Source organism: Papaver somniferum, chromosome 9 (assembly GCF_003573695.1).
Source record: "Papaver somniferum cultivar HN1 chromosome 9, ASM357369v1, whole genome shotgun sequence".
NCBI lineage: Eukaryota > Viridiplantae > Streptophyta > Magnoliopsida > Ranunculales > Papaveraceae > Papaver > Papaver somniferum.
In genome coordinates, this window is record NC_039366.1 from 196,442,867 (window position 1) to 196,470,668 (window position 27,802).

General features: G+C 38.2%; 2 protein-coding genes across 2 annotated transcripts; one reads left to right on the forward strand and one right to left on the reverse strand.

Moving 5' to 3' along the window:
- Positions 1 to 1,890: 1,890 nt before the first annotated feature.
- LOC113310323 (omega-3 fatty acid desaturase, chloroplastic-like) lies at positions 1,891 to 4,801 on the forward strand. Its single transcript, XM_026558946.1, has 8 exons — positions 1,891 to 2,682; positions 2,846 to 2,935; positions 3,058 to 3,124; positions 3,219 to 3,311; positions 3,416 to 3,601; positions 3,722 to 3,802; positions 3,998 to 4,135; positions 4,226 to 4,801. Exons 1-8 carry the CDS (start codon positions 2,138 to 2,140, stop codon positions 4,415 to 4,417), a joined length of 1,392 nt encoding a protein of 463 aa, XP_026414731.1. The 5' UTR covers positions 1,891 to 2,137; the 3' UTR covers positions 4,418 to 4,801.
- A 440-nt stretch (positions 4,802 to 5,241) lies between these two features.
- Positions 5,242 to 7,452, reverse strand: LOC113310324 (N-(5'-phosphoribosyl)anthranilate isomerase 1, chloroplastic-like). The gene is made up of 5 exons (XM_026558947.1): positions 7,294 to 7,452; positions 6,892 to 6,954; positions 6,354 to 6,715; positions 6,112 to 6,275; positions 5,242 to 5,726 (listed from the first exon to the last, which is right to left on the reverse strand). Exons 1-5 carry the CDS (start codon positions 7,304 to 7,306, stop codon positions 5,501 to 5,503), a joined length of 828 nt encoding a protein of 275 aa, XP_026414732.1. The 5' UTR covers positions 7,307 to 7,452; the 3' UTR covers positions 5,242 to 5,500.
- Positions 7,453 to 27,802: the final 20,350 nt, after the last annotated feature.

The following is a 27,802-nucleotide window of genomic DNA, read 5'->3' on the forward strand; positions in this document are numbered from 1 at the left end:
CTCTCCCGTATAGAGTTGCGGGTGTCACTGTTACTGTCACTGTTATCGTTCGATGGCCCAGTCATTATTATTAGATTCTGGTTTTGGGATTCTGGTTACGAGATTTTGTTATTTGGAAATCGCATAGCGTTGTATTTACTGGTGTTGTGTCTGTCACTTCAGGATTTTCCCATGTTTTCTTATTAAAAAAAAGTGTAATAGATAAGTAACTCAGTTCCATGTGAACAATCATTATAATCAATATGTTGTACGAGGCATTAGTCCTCGTTTCCGGGGGAGGGGCAAAATTGGATCTAAGAAGAGCAAAAATTATAGTCGACCCGCTAACTCGGACCTAGTCGATATATTATTTTTAGTTAGACCAAACTGTCCGTGCAAAATGCTCCTGTTAACTAGGCGAAATTCTAACCATTTTTAAAGTAACTCCACCACCGTCACCGTCTCCTCCATCTCCAACCAAAATAAAAATAAAAAACTTATGTAATGATTTCTTTTGTTCTTAAATGATGAAAATAAATGTAATTATATCCTTATAAACAAACTTAGAAATAATAACAAAGCTTTTTGTACCTGAAAAACAAAACAGACAACATGAAACGTTCATCGTTGTATATACCAAACAATGAAATGCACAACAACCCCATAAAATGCGAACCTAATTAAACCTAATCAAAAACAGCAAACGAGAAAGAAAAAAAAAAAGACCTCAACTGTAAAAGCTAAGATGCTATATGCAGCAAATCATGCAAATCGTATCATCAAATAGTGTTTAAGATTCATTTCATCAAGGTTCAATATCGTGATAAACATGGTGCTAAAGTTCTTTGTAGCTTAAAATTTCATCCTATTTTCGGTTAGGGTTTATAGATTTTGATTGAATTTTCTTTATATTGAAATACATAGATCCTTCGTGAAGAAACTCGTGCATTTTCTAAAGGGATTTCTTGTTGGTGTAGTAGATGGTGGCGGACAAGTGATGAGATTATTTATAAGATTTATAAGATTTCTCGCCGGTGTAGTAGATGGTGGCGGACGGGTGATGAGATTATCTATAAAATGGGTGTGAATTTTGTGTGGCGGGTGTATTTAGTAAGGGCAGTTTAGCTTGACCAAAAAAAAATATGTTAACTAAGTCCGAGTTAGCGAGTCGATTACGATTTTTGATTTCCTCGGATCTATTTTTATTCTCCCTTTAACAGAAATCATTAGCAAAGAAAAAAAAAAAACCACCCATTATAGGGTACCCTCAAATGTGGATTCCCCATGTCCCCACTTGGATCACAACATAAGTTATCAAACGAATCCCACTTTTAGCTAGGAAAAACGTGATTATACCAAATTTTCATTTCCCATGATTATAATATGGCAAAATGATGAGATGAATAAGGAAAGCTTCTTCTAATAAAGACCTTAAAAATCATCAAGTACAGATGGACGGCCTAATGACTAAATTGCAGCCTGCCAAACTCCAACAAACACACCCCAAATGAAACTCAAATGAGGTGCTCGTATCACGAGACACCGTCCATAAAACATCTGAATAAAACTTGACCTAGGTTGACTCAACCTACCCAGCTCCTCATCAATGGTCGGTCTATTGAACTCTATATAAGAAGAACACCATCCTCAATCCCTCTCCACATTACACATACCAAAGAGAGATTTTTTTTTAGCACAAAACTTACTATACATAAAAAAGACTCCCCAAAAAAGCTCCACAAAGTTATAGACGTTCCACATTTGACCACGTAGGCCCTTTTCACCCGTAGGTCCCACCACCATAGTCTTACAAACTGTCTAGTCAATAGTTTTACACGAGGAGTTTCCATAATCAGACGGCTGCTGGTAAATCCAACTATATTTATATCGCAGAAAGAAAAGATAGAGAGAGAAGGGGTTTTAGTTTGGGGTCACAGAAAAGAAGAAGAAGAGGAGGAGAATTTAAGAGAATCTCTCTAACATTATCTTCTTCTTCTCTTCTTGAATTCATATTCATTAGTTATTAGTATAAAGATAGATTCTTTGGTTTCTTCATTTACCCTCTTCTCCTTTTTTTCCTGTTTCTGGGGGTTTGGTGTGAAGGGGAGAACCCAAAACAAAACTTGTTTTCTGTTCTCTCTGAAAAAATAAGATAAAAATGGCAACTTGGGTCTTATCAGAATGTGGTTTAAGACCTTTGCCTCGTCTAATACCAAAACCCAGAACAGGATTGTTATCAAACAGCAACAGAAGTAGTATTAAGCTGCCTTTGGGTGTTGTTAATAAAAAGATTGAATCAGTTGGTTCAAGAGATCTTAATCAGATTTGGTTCAATGGGGCAGCAGTATCTAATAATAATGGAACCAGAAGTAAAGATTGGGGATTGAAAGTTAGTGTGCCATTACAGGTTGCATCTTTGGATGGCGAAGAAGAGGAGGAGAAGGTGAATGGGTTTATGAAGGATTCAGAATTTGACCCAAGTGCACCACCACCATTTGGGTTAGCTGATATAAGGGCGGCTATTCCTAAACATTGTTGGGTTAAGAATACATGGAAGTCTATGAGTTATGTACTCAGAGATGTTGTTATTGTCTTTGGTTTGGCTGCTACTGCTGCTGCTCTTAATAATTGGATTGTTTGGCCTCTATATTGGGCGGCTCAGGGAACTATGTTTTGGGCATTATTTGTTCTTGGTCATGACTGGTAAGATTGAATTCTCAAGACTTATCTTTCGTTTCTTGATGTTGAATTTTGATTACTCATAACCTTAATTTAGGATGAATTCTTGTTTTTTTAGGTGTTGAATTTTGAATTCTCATTTCTTGGTTTTGATTGAAAAGGATTGGTTTGAAATCTATTTTTGCAGTGGTCATGGAAGCTTTTCTAACAACCACAAGTTAAATAGCGTGGTGGGGCATATTCTTCACTCGTCAATTCTTGTACCATACAATGGATGGTATGTCCAATTCTAGTCGTATTCATGTAATTTGTTGTTATCGCATGCTTTAGTGTCTAGGATAGGGGATTGGGGATTTAAAAAGTATGGTGTTAACCAAATGTGTGTTTGTCTACATACAGGAGAATTAGTCATAGGACTCACCATCAAAACCATGGTCACGTCGAGAATGATGAATCATGGCACCCGGTTAGTGTACTTCGTTATCTATTATTACTCTTATGAAAATGAATTCTGCTTAATGAAAATGCCTTGTTTAACTTTTTTTCGTGTTCTGTTTCAGTTGCCTGAGAAAATTTATGAGAACCTAGACGCAGCTACAAAGAGTTTGCGCTTTACAGTGCCTTTTCCCCTCCTTGCATATCCATTTTACTTGGTGAGTTTGTCGTTGCGTAGATGAATGTGGATTACGTATGTTGATGAAATTTAAACGGATAAAGTTTGATTATTCTTGTCGTTTGTTGCGTGGTTGGTTTGCAGTGGAGTAGAAGTCCTGGAAAGACGGGTTCTCACTATGACCCTAACAGCGATTTATTTGTTCCAAATGAGAGGAAAGATATTATCACCTCCACATCTTGTTGGACAGCTATGGTTGGTTTGCTTGTGGGTTTATCTTGTACAATTGGTCCTATGCAAGTGCTTAAGCTCTACGGGGTTCCCTACTGGGTATGCTCGCCTTCTCGGCTCCTTGTTGTATATTTGAAGTTTAGAGGCTTCCTTCTTACTTCTGCTAGTGTTTATGCATGGTTATTAAATGATCTCACTTTGATTTTATTTCAAATGCAGATCTTTGTCATGTGGTTGGATTTCGTAACTTACTTACATCACCATGGCCATGAGGAAAAGCTTCCATGGTATCGTGGAAAGGTATTCATTTTTTCTGGACTTTCTCTTAAATACCCGAAGCTGGGAACTACCAACTTATGGAATTGAAACACCAAGAATTTAGTACATAAATTGTGGAAGAATTTACAATTTTAGGCAGTGGATAAATGCATGCTTGCAGGGTTAGTGGAATTCTGTTTCAAAATTGTCAGTAATACTTGAATTTGCTCTGAACAGGCATGGAGTTACTTAAGAGGAGGCCTTACAACAATTGATCGTGATTATGGTTGGATCAACAACATCCACCATGACATTGGAACTCATGTGATACATCACCTCTTCCCACAAATACCACATTATAACCTTATAGAAGCAGTGAGTATCATTTCTAAAACACAAAATGAATGCTGAACGAAAATTTGAGTTTTATAATACTAAGATGTTTCTTTATTCTTGACACTGTAGACGGAGGCAGCTAAGCCAGTGCTCGGGAAGTACTACCGAGAACCGAAGAAATCTGGACCTATACCATTTCATTTAGTCGATACTCTAGTAGAAAGTTTGAAAAAAGATCACTATGTTAGTGACACAGGGGATATCCTATTCTACCAGACTGACCCTCAAATTGCTGGTACTTCACAAGAGAAGTCTGCTTAAAGCTGCAAAGATGAGCTTGATTTTTCAATGAGGAAGCTCCTATTCGTACATTATTTATCAAAATCCTTTTCAACAGTTATGGATGTAATTCTTCGATGAGGAAGCTCCTGTTCTTCTACACCGGGTTGTCCGAAATAAGTCATTTTCCTTCCAAAACATGGAAAGGAGAAAGTAATTGTTTCGTATAAATGTGATTAGGGTTGATCAATCTGCCATTCTTTGTAATACATATACTTGTGTTCAGATTAGAGCAAATCTTGTAATACTATCTATTAGAGCATATGCTAAGTGGTATTTTAACAAAATGGGTGTTTTTATATTTACAGCAAATCTGTATCGGAAATGTTTGTATTTCTTCTTTAGATAAAGACATCAATTACAATATTCAGAGAATGTCTCTATCTCAGTATGAGGATGCTGTGGAGGAGATTGACTTTCATTCTTGAGCCTCCACAACCACAACGACAACAAACTCCCCAAAAGAAAAATCAAAAGGAAAAGGACAACACATGGTCACATCTTTGTGCCCCATCTGAAATGTGAAGCACTCCAGCAATGGACCATATCAACAATTGGGTTTCTGTCTTCTTATTCGTTTGTAATATGCGTACGTATACAAATTCAGCATGTTGCTTCTCTCCCTGAGATCAGTATCTCATGGAATTAACTACGGACACCGCTGATGATTTCCAAGATTGATAGGTTCTTGGGGCAGACTTATGCTACCCAGGATTTAGTGCTGCTTCCTCTAGGCACTGGTGGAGATGTATCATTTCATTTTGGGCCTATCAATAAATGTAGGCTAAATTGTGAAGAAAAAGGCAAGAACAAAGGGACAAGTAATTGAAATTTGCAATTGTTGGTCCATTGACACGATTAGGTTGGGGAGTCTAGGATTTAAGCATTTTATGAGCTCATTAGATAGTTACTACAATGTAACAATAACATGGCCATATTGCCATATTTGTGCCCGAATTGCTTTAGAAGCTCATCATCAGTGGATTATCTTAAACCTCAGGCTGTTGATACCCTCTTAGTTTGCAATGAATGCTAGATTTATTATTACTTGTTCTCTCGCTGAGATCAATATCTCACAGAATTCACTGCAGACATGAACGATGATATCCGAGATGGATCCTTTTGGATGCCATCAGAGCCGCAAATGCCACTGCTCACATCAATTCCATGCGGTTTAAGAGTAACAAGGGCTTCACAGACATTTTCTGGATGAATCCCTCCAGCTAAGAGCCATCCATGTTTACTTGTAATATGTGGTAGCTTAAACTTTGTCCAGTTGAATCCTTTGCCACTGTAAACACAACAATCAACACTCAGTTGGAAAACCAAAAAGAAATTCAAAAGTATTATCCTGAACACATACCATAGGATTGCTTCTAGGTAGAACAACCAGATTATCCACATACTATAGGATCTAAATAATGAAGTGAAATAGCCCACAAAATCGTCATAATCACAATTTAGACTACCCGTTTGGATACCTGAACACATATCACCAAACCAAGAAAACTAATGGTACTATCCACCTATTGAATCTGTATTGAACTTGGTGATACATAGTATTCACAGGAAACCGCCAAAGAAAATGTTTTTTCCTAAATAGCATTCTATCCTATGCACAAATTGGTTGATGAATGAAAGGGGGAAAAAATACAAGCAGGAGAATTATTTCTCACCTGCCACCTTTGGCGGAATCAACCAGGATCCAATCTGCTAAAGTACAATCTTCATCAGCAATCTGGTTTAGAAGATCTCCATCTTCATTAGCATGAAGCACATAGACAATTCGTCTTTCTTGCTGCAGAATTGGAAAATCCTCTCTAGAACAATTTCCATGAAGCTGCACATCTTTCACATAGTCATAATCTTAATTTATTCATATATGCAACACCTTCTTTTAACTTTGACGGTTTTTTACCTGCACAAGGTCAAGTTCTGCTGCATCAGATGCCCTTAAAATCGTGTTTGCGTCGTCATCTACAAATACACCAACAGCCTCTGCCCCATATGTCTTTGCAACTTTTGAAATCTCTTTAGCAACAGATAGTGACACTGAACGTTTTGACTTGGGCCAAATGATCATTCCGATAAGATTTGCACCAGCTTCTGCAGCCATAGCAGCATCTCTAGCAGATGTGATTCCACACATCTTCACTAATGGTAGATCGCATCTGCAGTTTTCTTGAACAGGTGAAATACTAGAAGACTCGGATATTCCTGATCTTATTATACCTAATCTCAACTTGTTTGTTGAGAAGCCCAACTGTCTCACATGATAACCTGCAAAATTGCCGCATTCCATGAGTAATTTGGCGAGTTTAATGCATTGGTGTAGGGATAAGGAGTTCTTCTTCTATACTACTATATACACAACGAATTATAACAAGCATCAATGAACTGTTTGACTCTTTAGCACATTTGCATAGATGATAATGAATCAAGGAAATCAACAATACCATTATTTTGTGTTTTGTGGAAGTTAAGAATGTTGGGTTGAACATGATTTGCTGATATCGATCCTGAAAAGCAATCCAAACAAGAGTAAGCTTACCACATAATCAAGCTCACAGTACCAAATTATTAAGAGTTTTCAAAAGAATCGATTAGTCACACAATTCTCCAGAAAACAACCATGATATGTGAAGCAATATCAAACAGATATATTAGCTTCACATCATCGAATTGTAGAAGTAGTATGCGCCGTTAAAGCTTTCTAAGTAGCAATTTATCAAACAGTTAACGTTCAACTATTTTCTCAACCCCATTTCCCACTATGAGGATAATGTATTTGAAGAACTCAAATTATCAGCGAAATATTTTAAGTATAGAAATAGGATGAATAGAGATGGGGTACTTGCCTTTAAGCATCATCTTTGCTACAATTTTAGGGCAATTCTTCTCCTTTTGATACACTGAGAAGTTTGCTCTGGTTTTCCTTCTTACAGAGAGGAAATAGAGGAGGAAGAAGGTGATATGGGCCTAATTTTGAGTTCATGAGCGAGTTTCAAACTGAATTGGGCAAGTATATGTCACGTACCTGAGTGCTGTTAGTATCAGGTGCCCTTAATTCACCAGGGTCCGTTTGGCATGGGTGTAATAGAAGCAGGGAGTGCAGTCAACTCTGTGGTCAAGGGCTGAATTCAATGTAAACATGTTTGGCATGGGTTCGAATGCATGACATAGTAACTGCAGGTAATCCAAACCGTCTCGGCTACGATGTGGTCGGGCCACATACATTTTGTATGTGACCCCTCCTTATTTTTTGACACATATTCAACAACAAAAACTACCCTCCAAAATTCCCTTGACTTTTCTACTTTTTGAGAAAAAGTAGGAAGTTAAAAAAAAAGATAAAAGATAAACAGTTGGGTAATGAAGCTGTTTTTAAAAAAAATTCTTATTCTATACGACATGTCAGCATTTAAAGAGGGGTCACATACTTAAAGTATGTAACCCGACCACATCATAGCCGCACTGAATCCAAACTACCTCCAATGGGCGTAGTTGAATACCGACTTTTTAAGGTATGTATTCAAAGATGCCCTCTATTACACCATCTCACTACCCCTTTGACAATATTTGACCATTAAAAATCATTCATTTTCATATTCTTCTTCTTGCTCTCGTTCTTTTCTTCTCTGAAATTGGGTGTTTATCCTTTCGTACCATATTTCATATATTCTTCAGTAGATCAGATGGGTGTTCTTCCTTTCATTTACCATCATATATTCTTCAATAGCTCTAATCAGATATGATGAAAAATTATTTCACAATCTACATAAAAAGATATAATCATTGATTAGCAAAAACAAAATCAAAGTATTAAGAATGAAGATGCAGATTATTGGGAACATTTAACATAACAAACACAATAAATCAATAAACATTCACCATTAAGATTCCATTTGATCTTATTTTGTATCTTTGTTTGGAATTCAGATCTATTTTTGTTTAGGGTAGATACCTGTTTTTTCTCTTTTTAATCATAGATCAAATCTGTTTTTACATGGTCTAATATTTTCTTTGATTAATTTCGATCTTGTTTCCAAAAATAAATGAATTTCGTTTAATGTTTCGCTGGATCAACTAAAATTACTTAAGTTCAGTAATGGTCAAGACAAGAACTGTAGTATGTGTAACTCTGACACCCTTGAAACTGCTGAACACATTATCTTACACTGTCCATTTGCTAGGGAAGTGTGGTCTCTTACTCCATATAAAGACCAAATTGCTTATGATGCTAATTTGAATGTATCTATGACTGATTGGGTTTCTAAGTGGTTGTCTAATTCATCTCTGAAAGATAAATCCATGGATGTCTTTACTATTGCATGGTGCATTTGGAGAGATAGGTGTTCTTTTGTTTTTCAGAATATTTCTCTTAATCATCATACTACTGCTAGAACATGGCTAAAATTAGTGAACGACACTGCACAATATCTCAATAGTGTTGTTACTCTGATTGATTCTACACCTGTTCAACGTATTGGCATGGACTATGATGATGTCGTTGATAATATATCTGATGACTGCACTATAGTATATTGTGATGCTTCCTTTGATTAAGATACTAATATTTCTGGTATTGAATTGATCATGGAGGATGTTGCAGAAAACTTCCTCGGGTGCAAGACCATCTCAGGTCTAACAAGGAACGCAGAAGAAGCTGAAAGCCTTGCTGTTTTAGAAGCCGTACTCTGGGCAAAGGCGCAAGGAAAGATCGATATTTGTCTTATAAGTGATGCGAAAGTAGTTTTAGATTGCTTGAATTTAAATAATAATCAATTAAGTTGGTTTAACGGCTCAATTTTAGATGACTGTAAGTCACTTTTAGAATTCTTTAGTTCTATTAGATATGAATTCTTAAATAGAAGGTTTACACACTTGGCGGATGTTGCAGCCAAACACTGTAAAATTTCCAGGATCAGTGGGGAATGTTTTGGATTAAGCCAAATTTTTTCTCTGAACAAATGTAATTCATTTCTGGTTTAATGAAATTATTTTTCCTAGCAAAAAAAAAACAAACTAAAATTACTTGCCTTTACCGGAAAAAAATAATCTCTCATCGCTCATGCCAAAATAGAGCCCAAAATACTTAAATTTAGAATTTTCTAAAATACTATTTAGAATGAGAATAATTGTAGGATTACTTATGTAACATGCCAAACACCATCAATTTAATTACGTGTAATCCAATGCAGTGTAATTGGACTACCTACAGTTCAATTACCTTGTAATAGGAAAAAATGTGTGCCAACGGACCCTAAGCTACTTGGTAGCTGTGAGTAGTTAACGAGTGGTAGTAAGTATTTTCCTTATGATCAGTAGGATTTTGACATGTGTCGAGCAGGGAGGGGGTTTCATTAAGATATGGTTTAAACTGTCTTAAATATGTGAGAAACTTGTGTTTTGCAGCCATGATTAATGTATATAAAACCAGGAAGTATTGGTTCTAAAATTTGGCTAGTTATCATCTTTACTAGAAGGCTCAGATCGTGAGGTTTGATATGTATATTTTCAGATTCATATGTCGATTGTAGTTAGAACATAACAATTGGTATCTAGAGTCGTTCTTTTTCTGTTTCATCACGGGAGGGAGTGGAAATCCAACTTGTAAGGAATTACAGGATAAATATGATGCACAACAACAACAAATCTATCGATTCAATTTGAGATACGTTCATTAAAGGAGACAATAATGACCAATGAGGATATTAAAACCCAAATGGAGTCCTTTGTAGGAAAAAAAATTCCCACAAAACCCATCAAATTGGTGATCCAGAAAGAACTGAGTCTTCTAATAACAGATTCGGTAATGACGAAGATGGCTCTATCTTTGGCTTACACACATGGGGTCTAGAAGTTCATCTCAACATCGTCTTCCAAAAATTTATTTCCCACGTTTTTGATGGAGACAATCCAAGAGGTTGGATCCTGAAATGCAACCACTATTTTCAGCTTTACAACATCAGAGACGAGACTCAGAAGGTAAAGATGGCTTATATACATTTCTATTGTAAGGCTGAAAATGGATTCAAAACCTTCAATATTTCCATTATATTATCTCTTGGTTTGAATTAACTGAACAGGCTTATTTCAGATTTGAAAACCCAGCAATGAAGAATATTGTTGGTACATAAAACAATTATAGATGAATTTTTCGAATATGCAAAAGCACTTTTACTTGGGATACACCCTGATTTGCCTGAGAGTTATTTTGTAAAGAGTTTTATTGGTGCTCTTGAAGAGGATAGTCAACATTCTGTTATCATGTTTCACCCAACTACTCCACTTAGAGCTTTTTCCTTGGCTAGAATGCAAGAACAAACTGTCCTGGCTCAACTAATATATTACAAACCGCATTCTAAATCCTTCTCCAATACATTTTCATCATCCAGGACAGTCACTCCTATACAACTTCCTCCCAAACCCAACCCCAACCCCACTCAACTATCTCATTTTAAACCACCACCAATACCACCACCTAAACCCAGCAACTCTTACATTCCTCCTATTAAAATATTTACTCCTGATCAAGCCATAAGAGAACACAACATGGTCTTTTTTATAATTGTGATGCAGTATACAGACCAGGTCACATTTGTGCAAAACAACAACTATTTATGGTTGATATACTGCACCACAAGAGGAACCTGAGGATATTATAGAAGATCATCCAACTGAGGATATTAATTCACCAGTGGAATTAAATATAGAAATATCTTTACATGCTCTCATTGGACAATTCTATAGAGAAACTATAAGAATTCTAGGGTCTCTCAAGAAGCAAAACGTTTCAGTACTCATTGACACATGAAGCAATCACAGTTTCATAGAGAGTGACTAAGCCAAGCAATTACATTGTGCAGTAGAACCCACATCTCAAATTTTGGTCACCTTGGATAATGGAGAGAAAACTGTCAGCTCTGTAGTTTGTTCTACGCTTGAATGGAGTATGTAGGGATACCACTTTTGTACTCCACTATGACTTCTACCACTTGGTGGTTGTGACATGGTGTTGGGAGTAGATTAGCTAGACGACTAGGTGATGTTATTTTCAATTTTCGAATTTAACAATTTCTTTTAAGCATAGAGGAAATAAAATCACCTTTACTGGATGTCATGGGAAGTCTTCTCTATCAATGATGAGTGGCAATGCAGTTAAGTCCTTCTTCAGTAAACACACTCATGGTCTCTTTGGACACCTATTTTCTATTTCCACCACTAATTTTTCTACTCCAATACCACCACATATATCCTCTCTCTTACAACAATTTCAGGATGTTTTCTCAAAACCCACTCACTTCCACCTCAAAGGAGTTTGGACCACACTATACCAATCAAACCAAACTTTGAACCACCAAATCTTAGGCCTTATAAATGTCCTTATGTTCAAAAATCTGTGGTGGAAAACTTGATCAAATACTTATTAAATTCTGGTATTATACAACCTAGACACAGTCCTTTTGCTGCTCCAATCCTCTGGTCAAAAAGAAGGACAACACTTGGAGATTTTGTGTAGACTATAGGAGACTCAACAACATTAAAATAAAGGATTAATTTCCAATTCCTGTCATAGATAAGGTCTAGTTACCATCAAATCAGGGTCTACTTAGAAGACATCTACAAGACAGCATTCAGAATACACCATGGCCATTATGAATTCAAGAATGCCTTTTGGTCTCAAAAATGCACCAGCCACATTCTAAGTGAAAAGACGAGGGTACCCAAATATACTTCAATCTAAAACTTTTCCATCTATAAGTCTTTTCTCCGAAAGTTATTGTCTATGGACTGAGTCAAGACAATACAACAAATCGGTTCACACTTCGTGTGATCGTTTACGGATACGAGATCGAGACAATACAACAACGAAGTATGTTTACTTGATAAAAGGTTCGGACTTAACCAAACACAATAGGATTACTTATCAAGTAAATAGGAATTAACGTTTGTGTAATTTAATTTAAATTATAATAACAACAATTATAATTGCGGAAAATAAAAATAAATGACACAGCAAGAATTTGTTAACGAGGAAACCGCAAGTGCAGAAAAACCCCGGGACCTTGTCCAGAATTGAATACTCTCAGGATTAAGTCGTTGTACAAAATCAAACCAACTTCGTATAGTTGAGACCAAGCAACTAAACCTATAGTTCACCTAGTTCCGTCTGTATTCCCACGCCTCCGACCTGTAATAAGTCACGTACTTGGAACAATTCCTTTGGTTCGTATTCCAAACATTAAAGAAACAACAAATCTGTTTGGTGTCAACTTTTTTCAACCAAGTGATATTAGTTCGAAAAAAGATCTTCTGTCTATCTCAATAAACTCCTTCGCCAGGTTCTTAGATCTATCTTATTTATCAACTACCGAAGTAATTGTTAAGACTTTGCAATCAATACTTTTAATCACAAAGAATTTTATTGATGCCGATCTACACAACTAATCAATCTAATCTACCACAAGGATAAACCGATTATAGTTGGATCCTCTTTTACCGAAACAAGTATTGTGCACACCAAAGATTATGAATCCCAAATCAGAAATCTTCAAAGTCTTCTTTGTCTTCAAATCTTCTTAGATCTTCAATAAACACCTACACACAATCAACTTGAATCTCTTGTGATTAATCATGCACAGAACGGAGTCTGTCAACAATGGATTATCACAAGACATCTTTAGATCCACAAACAGTCTAAAGATCTCCATCGAAACTTCGATCTAGTTTGAGTGAATCTTATATCAGAATAGAAGATTCTCAAGCATAAAAAAACTAGGTACAATCAAAATTCAACCACCGTTAGTCAACCAAAAACAAAAGATAAACCACAATTATCTAGTTTCCCACCAACGGTACTAATAGAGCTTCTCAATCCCAAAGAAGTCTTTAAACTGGGTGGTCGTAAGAGATTTCGCCTAATTAGGTTTCTCTCCTCTCTGAATAGGAGGTTTCACCAGTAGCAGCACAACTGAGATAGTTCTTGTTGTACGAGGATTAGTTTGCTCGAAATGTAAACTTCATATTTATAGACCAAGGAAGTTTGGACACCAAGGAATTTTCAAAACCGAAAATATTCTCAAGATATGCAATATATTCCAGATTCGGTTCGCATAATTCCTGGAAATGCTTTGTCCAAATATTGACCAAAAATCTCTTGGAAAATCTCCAACTAGTAAATGCACATTACTAATTTCACTTTCCTAAAATAAAATTAAAAACCTTAAATAAAAGATTCTCAATTTATTTTATTCGATCCGGGATTTTCTTCCTTTAGCTATTAAGGAATAACTTTGAACAATTAAAGATAAGCGTTACTGCACATGTTCAAAGTATGTCGACATCCTTACTTGGTAAATCCTCTTTCGTACTTACAATCTTGAAACCGATTTGCCACACTTCCAAATAAGTTTAGAATTGGTCCATATGACTTTCAAGAACTATGTGATTGATCAAGAACACTCAATCACAAATCATCGGTTTCACGGTTCTACCAAAACAAGTTTCGATTCTACCTCAATGTGAGTACTGTGCATAGTCATGCTAGCTTTCCAAAATTCGGTTGACTAGGTACTAGGATCGTTTCCCCCACATATATATGGTATCTAACTTGTACTTGCTGCACATGTCCATTGAATCGGTTCCCCTTTGCCTAAAAACGTGTTGCACATGTCCATAGGATCGGTTCCCCTTTCTGCTAAAAACTTGTTGCACCTCATACAAGGATTGATTCCCCTTTGTGATAGGTTGCACCTCTTACTCGGATCGGTTCCCCTTTACCCAGAGTCGGTCATACCAGTAACACTAAATCGATCATACCATCTCAAGTGATTACTTAAGATCGTTTTCACTAATAAAAGTCATACCAATACAAAAGTCAGGCCTTTGTAAATAGTTTTACCAAGAACATAAACAAGTCATGAGCGGTTATACTAATCACACATATTGGTAGTTCAAAATATATGCAATGAATAACAATACCAATAATGCCTGGCGATTTCTCTTTCGATTCACAAAACAAGTTCATGAATTTACTTCCTTAAAACAAATGTAAAACATTGTTTCCTAGGATGAAATCTTCACCTTATACCCATACATAATCAAAATAGCATTCAAACGATTATGTCGATGTCTTATCTACAAAGTTTTATGGTTAAGCAATAAACCTCGTATTGTATTCCTTAATACTATGTCTAACTCGAGTATAGTCATTCATGCTTCGCAGTTTTGTTTTCAATATGCACGACTTGAAAGATATGTTAGGGAATGAAACAGTTCAAGTCAAATATCACTAACCTCAAGTGGAAGGATGATGTTGTCATTGTAGCGCCTTACTTCTTCACTTCTTCAAGTCTTCGCAATACTTATAATGTCTCATATCCTAATACTTTCAAGCTAACATATACGAAGTTGACTCTAGTACATAATCAAGCGACTCTTAAATGAGTTTTGGCTCACTAAAATATGACAACCAAACTTGACATACCAACGCTTGGTGGGTTCAACCGAGCTATGCTCTAACACTAAGCTCTTATGAATGAGATTTTTCAAGACCACTTAAGACATTTCATCCTTGTATTATTTGATGACATTCTTTTGTATAGTCCAAGCTTGGAGGAACATATCAAACATTTGGAGATCACCTTGAGTATCTTAAGACAACACCAATTGTTTGCAAATTTATCAAAGTGCTGCTTTGGTCCACAAGAGCTAGAATATTTGGGTCACATTATCTCTTTTGAAGGTGTCAAAGCTGACTCAGGTAAGGTTTTAGGTATGACTACTTAGCCTACTCCTACAACTATAAAAGAGTTAAGAGGTTTTCTTGGATTGACTAGGTATTACAGGAAATTTGTCAAGAACTATGGCATTATAAGTAGGCCACTGAAAGACCTACTCAGAAGAAGAAAAAAAATGCATTTTAGTGGACACCAGCTGCTACCACTGCTTTTCAACAACTAAAACAGCCATGTCCACTACACCGATTCTAGATCTACCTGATTTCTCTAAAGAATTCATTAATTCTTGAAGCTGATGCTTGTGATAATGGTATTGGTTCTATATTAATTCAAGAAGGAAAACCAATTGCTTTCTTTATCCAGCCTCTGGGACCAAAAGCTAGTGCCTTATCCACATATGATAAGGAAATGATTTCCATTGCACAAGCAGTAACAAGATGGAGGCATTACTTACAAGGATATCACTTTATCATTTCAACAGACTATCAAAGTATAAGTACATTCTAGAACAAAAAATTTCTACAGTTCTTCAGCAAAATGGTTGATAAAGTTGCTAGGTTTTGATTATGAAATCAGATATAAAAAAGGGGAAGAAAATAAAGTGGTTGATGCCTTGTCTAGAAGACCACATCTGCAGGGTGAATGCAATTTCTTAGTTACCTCCACACCGATATGGGCTTCAAACATTATCTCCAGCTATGAATCTGATCTAAATGTGCAAATGCTTCTTCCTCAACTACTGATCAACCAATCATCTGTCCAAACTTCACATACTCTGAAGGCATTTTGAGAAACAAGAATAGGTTATATGTTCGTAGTGGTGCCAATACAAGACAAACCATTGTGGCTTTTGTCCATTCTTCTGCAATTGGTGGACACTCTGGCATTTAAGGTATCTATATATGTTAGGGCAAAAGATTATTTCTTCTGGCCCAACATGAAAAAATATATTTTTGTGATGTCTGCCAAAGGAATAAGGGAGAGCATACACATCCTGCTGGTTTACTACAACCTCTCCCCATCCCTGAGCAAGCATCACAACATATATCCATGGACTTCATTGAGGGACTTCCTGCAAGTGACAGAAAAACTGTAATCATGGTGGTTGATGACAGGCTAACTAAGTATGCACAGTTCATTGCCCTTATACATCCCTATGCTGCCATCATTGTATCTAAGGAGTTCATTAATCAGGTATTCAAATTACATGGCCTTTCTTTTTCCATTGTATCTGATAGAGACAAAGTCTTCACCAGTTTTTTTTTGGCAAGATCTCTGAGCACCAGCTTAAATCTCAGCACCGCGTATCATCCTCAATCAGATAGACAAATAGAGAGAGTTAATGCATGCTTAGAGAATTATCTCAGATGTATGACTGGTCGTAGGCCTAAGAATTGGTTCAAGTGGTTTCCACTGGCAGAATGGTGGTATAACACTAACTTTCACACTAGCCTCAAGATGAGCCCATTCAAGGCTATATGGCTATGAACCACCTCATCTTGCTTTTCCCTCCACAACCATTACCTATGTTTTAGCTGTTGAAGACTACTTACAACGAAGGGATACTAACTTAGATATTTTAAAGGAAACCCTCCACAAGGCTCAAGAAAGGATGACACATTATGCTGATAAGAGGAGAATAAACAGAACTTTTGAGGTAGGTGATGCATTGTACGTGAAGCTTCAACCCTATAAATAATAATCCATTGTTATTAGGAGAAATTTAAAACTCTGTGCAAGGTATTATACCCTTTTCAGGTCATCTAAAAGATAGAATCAGTGGCTTACAAGCTTCAACTGCCTCTCAGCTCCAGAATACACCCTGTTTTTCATGTCTCACAGTTCAGGAAGTGCATTGGCTAGAATCATGTCCGTTCTTCTCAACTTCCAGTAGTGGATGATGCTGGTCAGATTGTTATTTACCCAACTGCTATACTTAACACAAGGAGCATCACCAGACATGGCAGAACAGTATACCAACTACTTATCAAGTGGATTAACTCCACAACTGAGGATGCTACTGATAGACACATTTTTGTGTCTAAGTTGTCCTCAATTTTCTCTATGTTGGTACTCGATTTTGTACTTATTATGGTGTTTTGTGTGCTTGTAGGTATTTTTGGGAAATAAACATTTTTGGAAAATTCAGCTCGAAAAACTGCTAAAGGCACCCCGGAGGACATTTGCTATACGGACCCATATTTGGTATTTAAACTGCATGAAATTGAAGTCTGGTGGAATTCTGAGTCCCGGTCATATCTTCATCTTGTGACAAAATTTTGTATATATATGTAGATAGGACGATTTGCTGGTTTTTAAGGAATTGAAGAGACGACCGCACGGAGGAGACTCCTCGAACCGAGCGAAATGTTAAACCTCACACATATGCACCGCTGCAAAGGGGGTGATTTAGATTCGAGAGATCAATCTGTAGTACTCCGGCCTAAATCAAGACAATGACCGTTCCAGAGTAAATTCAGTCACAAGAGAGGATGGGTTGATCTGTAGGAGGGAAGCTGGGAAATGTATGGAATCAATGGTAATCAAAGATTGTGGGTGTGTAAATTCTAGATATGATAAGCTCTGAATGATTGAAATTTCTCAATTGAGAGTAGTTGCTCAATTGATGAGTTGATGATCTCGTGTTGTCGATAATACTTGAGATTGATGATACTGTTGATGCTTCAATCATGATTCAGAGACTTATTTATATTGCTGGAATTGTAGACACCATGATTCCATGAAGTGTGACAGTTGACGGAATCAAGGAGTGGGGAAGTGGAGATCGTGTTTGAAACCAGTTGCTCAACGTGTGGAGACTTGGTCGATTTTCCACCCACTACCTCGTGAATTCCTTCAACTGATTGCACGACTTTCTCACATTCCATCGTGTGTTTAAACACACGTGCCGTAGACCGCCAGGCCAAAACCCTAAGTGATATCCCCCAAGTGACACGATTGACGTCTCGTGGTTTGTTAGTCAATTGATGACTTCGTGGTTTGATGGGAAGATGAGTCCATGTAGTCGTTGAGTTGAACATGATGTTCTGAAACTCGTGAATTGAACATGTCATGAGACAGAGGTATAGTTCTTATGATGAAGTGCGAAAGTATTGCTCATTCGATGGATCATTGAATATTGATTGTTGAACCAATATTCCTTGGTTTGAACAAATATTTATCATCTGAGAAAGTGTTGCTCATGTGATGAATTGTTGAATATTTGGTCGTCTGAGCATGTGTTGCTCGTCTGATGGATTGTTGGCAGTGTACCAAAAATATTAATTAGAATACTGGTCGTTGAACCGAGCATAATTAATAAAATTAATGACCATGAGGTCGTCATAAAATTATTAAGGTTAGAATCTGGAATGATGATCCTTGGATTCAGAAACCCTAATTTGATCAATTGATGATCAATTCATGGTTCGTCAGAATTTCAACCATGGGACGAAGGAGGGAGCGATTACATGGGATCGTGGATCAACCATGTAGTGTCCATATGCTCACGTGATCAAATACGAAGAACTCCTGAAGAGTTGATGATTTGTTGGTGAAAGAATGATTAAATGCTGGTTTAATCATTTATTCGAAAATGCTCGTCTGAGCCTTAGGTGAGAAAACCTAATTAATTATGACGAGGCGAGGGACCGACCATGGAGTCATGAAATCGGCCCTGGGTTGTCCCGTGACCGCCTGACGATCACTTCATGAAAATCCAAAGTGTTTGGGAGAGTTTTGGACCTAATACGAGCAGTTGTGCAAATTAGGTCAAAACTGTGAAAATTGATGGGACCGGCTTCCGTGAGCCAAAGAGCCAATCTTGGTCGGTCAAGATAGCATGCTCATGTCCCCAAGGCGTCCTTGTCTCAATCCTGAGAATTTTGATATTTTCTGGCGTGCAATTGAGCATCCATTCGAGAAAATATGCCAAAATTAGGGTTTTGACGAAACTGAGGAAAACCCCATGAGATGATGAAAAATAATTATAAAATAAGGAACGAGGAGGCGTGGGACCGCCGTGTTCAAGGCATGGTCCGCCGGTCGTGACCATGGTCCCGTGGTGCCTTTTCCTTAATTTTATAATATTTTGATGATTTTATGAAAAATTCATGAATTTTGAGAAATTTGATGGATTTTGGGAGTTTCCATGAATTGAAGGAGTTTTCATGAGTTCAAGGAAGGAAAAAATATTAAATTAATAAAACAAGGGTGTGTGGGACCGTGGAAGGCATGGCCGACCGGCTAGGTCCCGGTCCCACGAGTTTCCCTAATTTTATAATGATTTTATGAAAAATTCATGAATTTTGAGAAATTTGATGAATTTAGGGAGTTTCCATGAGTTGAAGGAGTTTTCATGAGTTCAAGGAAGCAAAGAATATTAAAATAATAAAAAAACAAGGGTGTGTGGGATCGTGGAAGGCATGGCCGGCCGGCTAGGGCCTGGTCCCACGAGTTTTCCTAATTTTTTAATATTTTTAGGTATTTTGATGATTTGAGGGAATTTTTCCTAATTTGAGAGAAATACCATGAAATCAAGGAATTTGATGAATTCAAGGAAAACTAATAATAAAGTAATAAAACAAAGGGGCTTGTGGGACCGGCTAGGGCATGGTCGGCCGGCCAAGGGCCAGTCCCACAAGTTTTCATAATTTATTTTATTTTAATTATTATTTGATGATTTGTGCAAAAATACCATGAAATCAAGGAGTTTTTTCATGAAATTAGAGAAATAATAATAATAATAAAATAATAAGGAACCGTGGGTGTGGGGCCGGTTGGGACCAAGGCATGGACGGTTGGCTAATGGTCACGCCCCACACTCCTTTCCTTAATTTTATATTATTTTTTATGGATTTATGGAAGTACCATGAAACCGACGAGTTTCCTTAAGACGAAGGAGATTTGATAAAATGAGAGAATTTTCATCAAATCATGGAAAATAATAAAAATGCATTAAAAATATAAAACTGGCGTGGGATTGACCATGACACGGTCGGTCGGTCGGTCGTGTGTCCGTGCTCCCAGCACTTTGGTCAATATTTTTAATTATTTATTATTTTCTTCTCTATTTTTCATAGGTTCATCGTTTCGTTGTATTTTTGAAATACTCGTTTGTTGGGTTACTGTTAGTGTATCATCGTTGAATACACCTTCACCATTTGAATCGGGGCTTACTTAGAGGTAGCTCAGACGCCCGGTTGCTGATTATTTATTAATAATTGTGGAATTCGGTGGAGAATAATTCACAAAACTGAGCAATAAGATGTTTATTATTAATTCATAGGATCAGCTGAGGATTCGACTACGAATTCAGAATAATAAAGTGAGCATTACCATTCCATGGGATCGTAGATTCGACCATAGAATCAGAGTAATTAAGATTTATCTATTACCATTTATGAGACCAACTGTGGATTCGATCATGAAATCGGAGTAATGAGATAATATAGTTATTGCTATTCTATGAGATCAAGCTGTGGATTCGATCATAGAATCAGAACAATCGTTATTGCCATTCCATGGGACCAGTCGTGGATTCGACCATGGAATAGGAGCAATTAGGAATAATTAACCTTGTGGATCTATGCTAGCAGTGCAAGCTGTGTAGGAGCATTAATTATCCCGATATGAGCTTGTCGGTAAGTCATATCCTTTATATAGTCAGGGTAAACTTGTTGTCTGTTCCTGAAGACGTTATCGCTCTATACTAGCAGAGCAAGCTGTCTAAGAGCCGTCCATCTCGTGATACTATATAGAAATAATCACTGAAAGTGTTCAGTATTCATGAGATATGTCGTTGTCCAGTTGTGAGACTACATATCTACATGTACTCTGAGAGAAAGTACTCTCCGTTGAGAATTCGATGAGAGAGTCGTGTCTCGATACTCACGTCTGATTGCTGAATCAGAGCTTCGTATAATTATGAGTTTATGATTTTAGCCTTTGTCGAAAATCCACCATCTACATTAAGTCCCCTACTTACTGAGGAAAGTTGTGTTCCTCAGTCAGCATTAAATGGCGATTTTTCAGCCATAAACAATAATACCAGTAATTGAACTTAGTCATAAGTTGAGACGTTACCGGATTTAGAGAGCATGAGAAAACTACGACTTGATGAAGGCTTCACTGTCATGATTGGAGCGTCGTTTGATGAGCATAAATTGGTGTTGAACCGTTGGTTTGGACGACGAGTCCGTGGTCGGTTAAGATTCGCGGGTCGGGCCCAAGAAGGAAATCCTTAGAAAATTAGGTTTTGGAAATAAAAATTGATATAAAAGGGATTAATCCCTCTTTTTTTTTATTCCTCCCTCACACGACCAGCACCTTGATCAACTCTTCATCTTCATCACGCCAGCAGCAGGAAGTTTTTGCCGAAGCTCCGATCGCCGCCGACCGGCGCCGACCAGGTGAGCGTTTTTTTTTTGTTTTTTTTTTTTTTTGCTGTTGTTTACATGAATTTCATGAAGTGATCATGTTGAGATCATATACATGTCTATACAATTGGTGTGAGTTTTATGAAAAACCCTAGTTTTTTGTAAACGTATGTTCGTTCGATCGTTAGTTTTGTAAACTAACTATAATCCCTGATTTAGGAGAGATTTTTTTTTTAGTATATGAACCTAGGTTCAGTGATAAAACTTAGTTTATGAGCTTTCATGTGTACCAAGGTTTTATCATAAAAGAAGTGAATTTTCATGAAAGCGGAATAATCCGTCGTTTTAAAGACAAATAAGGATGACACGAAGGAAAATATGTATGATGAACTTGTGTCCAGTGATAAAATTTTGCTTATGAGCTTTCATGTAAATACAAAACTTTATTATATGTATGAGATGTGAGCTTTCACAATATTTTTTGAAATAAACTTTATTATATGTATGATGGTATATTTTATTTGCATGAATTTGTTTTCATTAGATAAAATTCTTGAGAATTTATGTAAGCAATGTTGCATTAATTGTTGTTTTTTCGAAAAATCAGAAACGTGGGTTTTGAGGAACCTTCGAAGATAAACAATATATTTATGATGAAATACTTTATTGTTATGAACTTCATAGGTCAGTTGTGTGAATGTTCGCATTATAAAAATTGTGTTCGTGATTATATGAAAAATCAGTTTCGAAATTAATAAAGATTCGTTCGTTTTTTGCAGTTTTCGAAAAGACGAACGATTTTGAGGTGTTAACTCTAGCATTACTATCACTATTGTTCGTGGAAGTATAAAAGGTAAGAGTTAAGAGATACCATTTTTTGCTGATGTTGGTTTGTTTACATGGTAGTAATCTTTGATCTTCCGGTTCCAGAAAATGTCGACCAACAATAACAGCAATTACGATTACTGGTATTCCTCTTATTCCTCTGGCTCTTCTGATGAGGATTCTGACGCTCCTGTAGCGAAATCAAAGGCTAGGGTTACCCAGGAAGGGGCGAAGCCTAATGTTCCTTTGGGCGAGCGAAGAGTCTCTTTTGTTGAACTCGAAAAGAAAAGAGCTGAAGACAAAAAGGAGGATGTCCGTCAACGTGAAAAAGATCGCACCCGGCGTAAGAGACAGAGGGTTGAGGAGAAGCGTCAATTCTTGGATGGGGTGCCTTCTGATTCTGATGCTGATGCTTCTGAAGGAGAGATCACAGGGGAACCATCCGAGCGTTACATTAAGCCCGATCGATATGAAAGAGAGCATCAGAGGACGATGAAGAAAATTGAAGCTGAAGCTGCAGCAGAAGATAGCTCGGATTCAGATGATGATGTTATCTTCCGTCCACCGGACTTCACCAATGATTCTAACAGTGACTCTGAAGAATATGATTCCGAGAAGGACAGTGATGTTGAAGCTTACAATTCGGATGAGTCGAACGAGTAGTTTTACTTCCATCTTCTTTAGATGTTAGAGCATTCCCTTTTAGTCTTCATAGTGGATATCTTTCTTTTGACTGTTTAAACGACTTTACTTCAATTAGACTTTTCTTCTGAATGATGAACATTTTGTTAACATCGATTTCTTCAAATCCATGACATGGACCAATGTCCATATATCCAAATTCATCATGACTTGTCGATTTTCATGAGAAGTAACACACGACCGAGAATTCATGACGTGTACAAGGCCGCGTGGCCTATCCTTTGACCCGTGATGTTCAGTCCCCAGTGTGTTATTTTCCTCCGCGTCTTCGGTATCGATCTTTGAATCCTAGGGTTCCAGTGAAACTCGTAACTGAGTTGACTATATGACTATCGCCTGATATATATATATATATATATATATCTTCAAGACTCCAAATCTATGATCCACGCAAATATTTCTTTCATTCCTGAGTCAGTTTCATCGTGCAGAGAGGTTTTGATCCTAACCTCTTTCCGTCATGTCGAGCAATAGCATTTCTTTTCAAGATGATCTTCGGTCGAAACGTGAAATAGCAACGTCTATCTTAGTAAGTTGTACACTTCTTCTTCTTCCCCTTTCTTGTCTTTGTTCAATCGAGATTGTTGATCACAAGAGAATGATTTGTCGTAGGACTGTAAGAAGAATGATACTCCTCATAATGCAAGGCCTAAGCGGACTGTTAGAGCTCCTGCCCGGTATGGATCGGCTCGTGCTGAAGATGGATCGTCTTTAAGGAATCCTATGACTCTTGAGATTGTACTGAATCCCGGGATTAACACTCCTTAGTTTCATTGTAGGCGTATGTCTGTGTCGTCGTCGATGCTAGACGACGAAAGAGTGGAAAGTCCGTGACCGTGGTTGAGGTTGAGGAAAGCAGTAACCAGGCATGTGAAGATTCTGTAGGATCCGTGGAGACCAGCGACGGTTTCCATGCTCGTGAATACCCAACTGCTGGACTTTTATTCGAAGCCCCATTGATTAATACCTTCCCAGATAATGAAATGGTCGGCGGATTTGTGGTTCCCAAATTTCATGCGTCTTTGTATACCAAGATCTGGAAGAAGTATGGTCACATTGCTACCACAGAAGTGTGGAAAGGTTTTCTTCTAACCCTTTTAACCACGGTACCGGGCTATTGACGATCATCGAGGAAATGAATCAGATGCACTTGCGAGATGTCAAAAACCATGAACTGCACCAATGGGATGAAATGATCTCAAATTGTGAGATATTGCGATTCAATGTAAGCTGGCTCCGTCGTCGTATTGAGATAATTAAGGTTCATAAGGCGACAGAGGCTGCTGATGCAATTTCCATGAATGCAGCTTTACTGGATGAGGAGAGGATACTGGCTCTTGAGTCAGCAAGGGTTGAGAAAGCAGTCGAAGACTTGAAGGCAAAGACCAAGATTTTTCAGAAGAAGCTTGATGAGGCTTCTTACAGGGATTATCCGTTGCTGGATGGTTTGCTCTGAGTGAGCATTTGTGGTTGTTGTTTTTTGAGTAAATCTGAGTTTCTAGTTAGGTGAAACAGTTGATCATGGTATGAACGAATTTTGCTCATTTATGAAATGTTTAATGAACAAAGGAGCATTCGTATGCTCTTTGGAGGAATGAAATTACATTTTTGAAAATGCTTGAAATGATGAAGAGGTAGTTTGTTTCATGGATCAGGCATAATAAGCTTTGAGCCATTTGCCATTGATGATGTCTCCTTCTTTTCCTCCATTGATTGCTAAAATTTTGTAGTACCCGCTAGACACTGCTTTGATAACAACATATGGCCCTTACCATTTAGGAGAGAACTTAGGAGCGGACATGTCTTGTTGAATGTGCTTTGCCGTCTTTAATACCAAATCTCCTACTTGAAATGTTCGAGGTCTTACCATTTTGTTGTAGGCTCTGAAGATCCTCTGTTTGTAAGCTTCCACATATTTTTCCACTTTGGTTCTCCTTGATTCCAGCATATCTAGCTCAGCGATTCTTGATCTGGAGATTTCGGCCTCATCCCATTGTACACCACTGGATGCTGCAATCCTGGCTGAGGGAACTTTGATTTCTGCTGGAAGTATGGCGTCGGCTCCATAGACAAGAGAATATGGCGAAGTACCGATCGAGCTCCTTGGTGCAGTTCTGTAAGCCCATAGAGACATGGGTAATTGCTCATGCCATGATCGAGGATTGTCATGAATCGTCCGACTGATAATCTTGACCAAAGTCTTGTTGGTACTTTCTGCTTGACCATTTCCTTGTGGATAGTAAGGCGTGGAGAATATTTGTTTGATCCCATATTTATTGAGTAGCTTCTCAACATCTTGATTGGAAAAATGATTTCCGTTATCTGTGATGATATGCTTAGGAACTCCGAATCTGCATATCATGTGCTCTTTGATGAAGGCGGCAATTGTAACTCCAGTGGTGCTTCGAAGGGGAATAGCTTCGACCCACTTGGTGAAGTACTCTGTCGCAGTGATGATGTATTCATGTTGTTTTGAAGATGCTGGATTGATCTTCCCAATGATATCTAGTCCCCAGATGTAGAAATGCCACACTATTCACAGAATTCAACGGGAGACAAGGAGTGTGGATGAGATTACCATGGGTTTGGCATTGGTGACACCTCTGAACGTGTGCGGCTGCATCATCTTCCATGGTTGGCCAATAATATTTCTCATGAATTTGAAGAAATAGTTTCCTCTTTCCTTGATGTTCTCCATCATGTACTTCCTTCAGGATTGTAGGGATTTCATGTTCGGCTAAGCACCTCAGTAAATTTCCACCAAAGCTTTTGCGGTATAAGATCCCATCGAGATAGACGAATCTCTTAGCTTTCTGAATGAGTTTGACTGCTTGCTTCTTTTCCAGTGGTAGTTCGTTGTCCCGGAGGTATTTGATGTAAGGCTCCCTCCAGTCCCCAGTGTGGTGGACCGTCAAAACCTCCAAGTGATGAGGAGGTGTTTGGCAATCAGGACAAGATCCTTGTAAAGCTCTTGACTGAGTCTCCATGGATGGCCAGTAGTACCCCATTCTTTGAAGCTTTCTGTAAAGTGTTACCACTAACGTTTGCCCAAGACTTCTCATGTATGCGCTTGAGTGTTCTTCCGCTTCGTCGCTCCCAAGACATCGTGATAGAGATCCATCAGGGTTTCGATAGTATAGCCCTCCATGAAGCAAGAAGTAGTTCTTCAATTCCTTGAGGCTGACTTGGCCTTCTGAATAGAGCTGCTCAATTCATGAATGATGGGTGCTCGCCAATCGTTCGCTGGAATGTCTTCGATCTGAGTGAGCCAAGTTGAAGATACTGTACGCCCTGTACAGTGATCGTTTTCTGTGCTCCTTCGAATTGCAGCTTGGAGGCGAGAGTTGCTAGGCAATCAGCATGCCTATTGTTAGTCCGTCCAGTATGGACGATCGTTTCAGCAAAATAGGTCAACAGTCGCTGAGCTTCGGTTCTGAATGGAGCAAGTGTGATTTCTTTGAGAGAATACGTTCCATTCATCTGGTTGACCAATAATTTTGAATCTCCCCTTATCTCGAGGTGTGTGCTCCTGCTTGCTTGGCCAAGGATAATCCTAATAGGAAGGCTTCATATTCCGCTGAGTTGTTGGTGCAGTGGAAATCCAACTTGAACGAATGTGAGAAAACTTCACCAGATGGAGACACCAGCACTATGCCCGCTCCTCCGGTGTCACTACTAGGGGTGGCAGATCCATCAAAGTATAGAAGCCATGTTTCTTCCTTGATGACCAAGATGTCTGGGAATTCGCCGGGCACTTCTTCATGTAGTGTTGTTGTGTCTTCCCCTGGAAAAGCGGCGAGCAAGTCTGCGACCGCTTGACCTTTGATGGCTTTAGGTGGCGTGCAAGCTATGTCAAATTCTGACATCTGGAGTAGCCACTTCGCTGGTCTCCTATCAAGGCTGGCTTTGATAGCAAGAACTTTATGGGATCAGCTTTGGAGATGAGTACGACCCTGTTAGATAGTAAGTAATGTCTGAACTTCTGGATTGCATGTACCAATGCCAGGCATGCCCTTTCGGCCTTTGGATATCGGAGTTGAGCATCTCTCATTGTGCGGCTGAAGTAGTAAATCGGTCGTTCGACGCCTTCGTCGTCTTCCTGAGCGAGGAGTGCGCCGATGGCGACGTCACTGGAGGCTGTGTAAAGAATCAGAGGTCGTCCCTGCACTGGAGACCTCATGACGGCCGGTGACAATAATATCTGTTGTATTTTATGGAAAGCTTCTTGTTGAACAGCTGTCCAGGTGAAGCTTGCTCCTTTCTTCAGCAGAGGTGTGAACGAAGCAATGAGTTGAGCTAATCCAGGAATGAAGCGTCGAATATAATTTACCTTGCCCATAAAGCTCTGTAGTTCCTTCACGGTACGTGGAGGAGGCATGGTGGTAATAGCTTTTGCCTTGTCTGGGTCGACTTTGATCCCTTCAGCCGTGACCAGGAATCCTAAGAATTTTCCGGAAGAAACTCCGAATGCGCACTTTAAAGGATTCATTTTTAATTTGTATTCTCTGCACTTTCAAACACCTGCCTTAGAACTTCGAGATGAGATGCTCGAGTCTTCGATTTTACCACCACATCATCAACATAGTCTTCTACTTGCTTGTGCATCATGTCGTGGAATATGGCAGTCATGGCTCGTTGATAGGTGGCACCAGCATTCTTTAATCCAAAGGGCATCACAGTGTAGTGAAAATTCCCAATGGGAGTACGGAACGCAGTCTTGT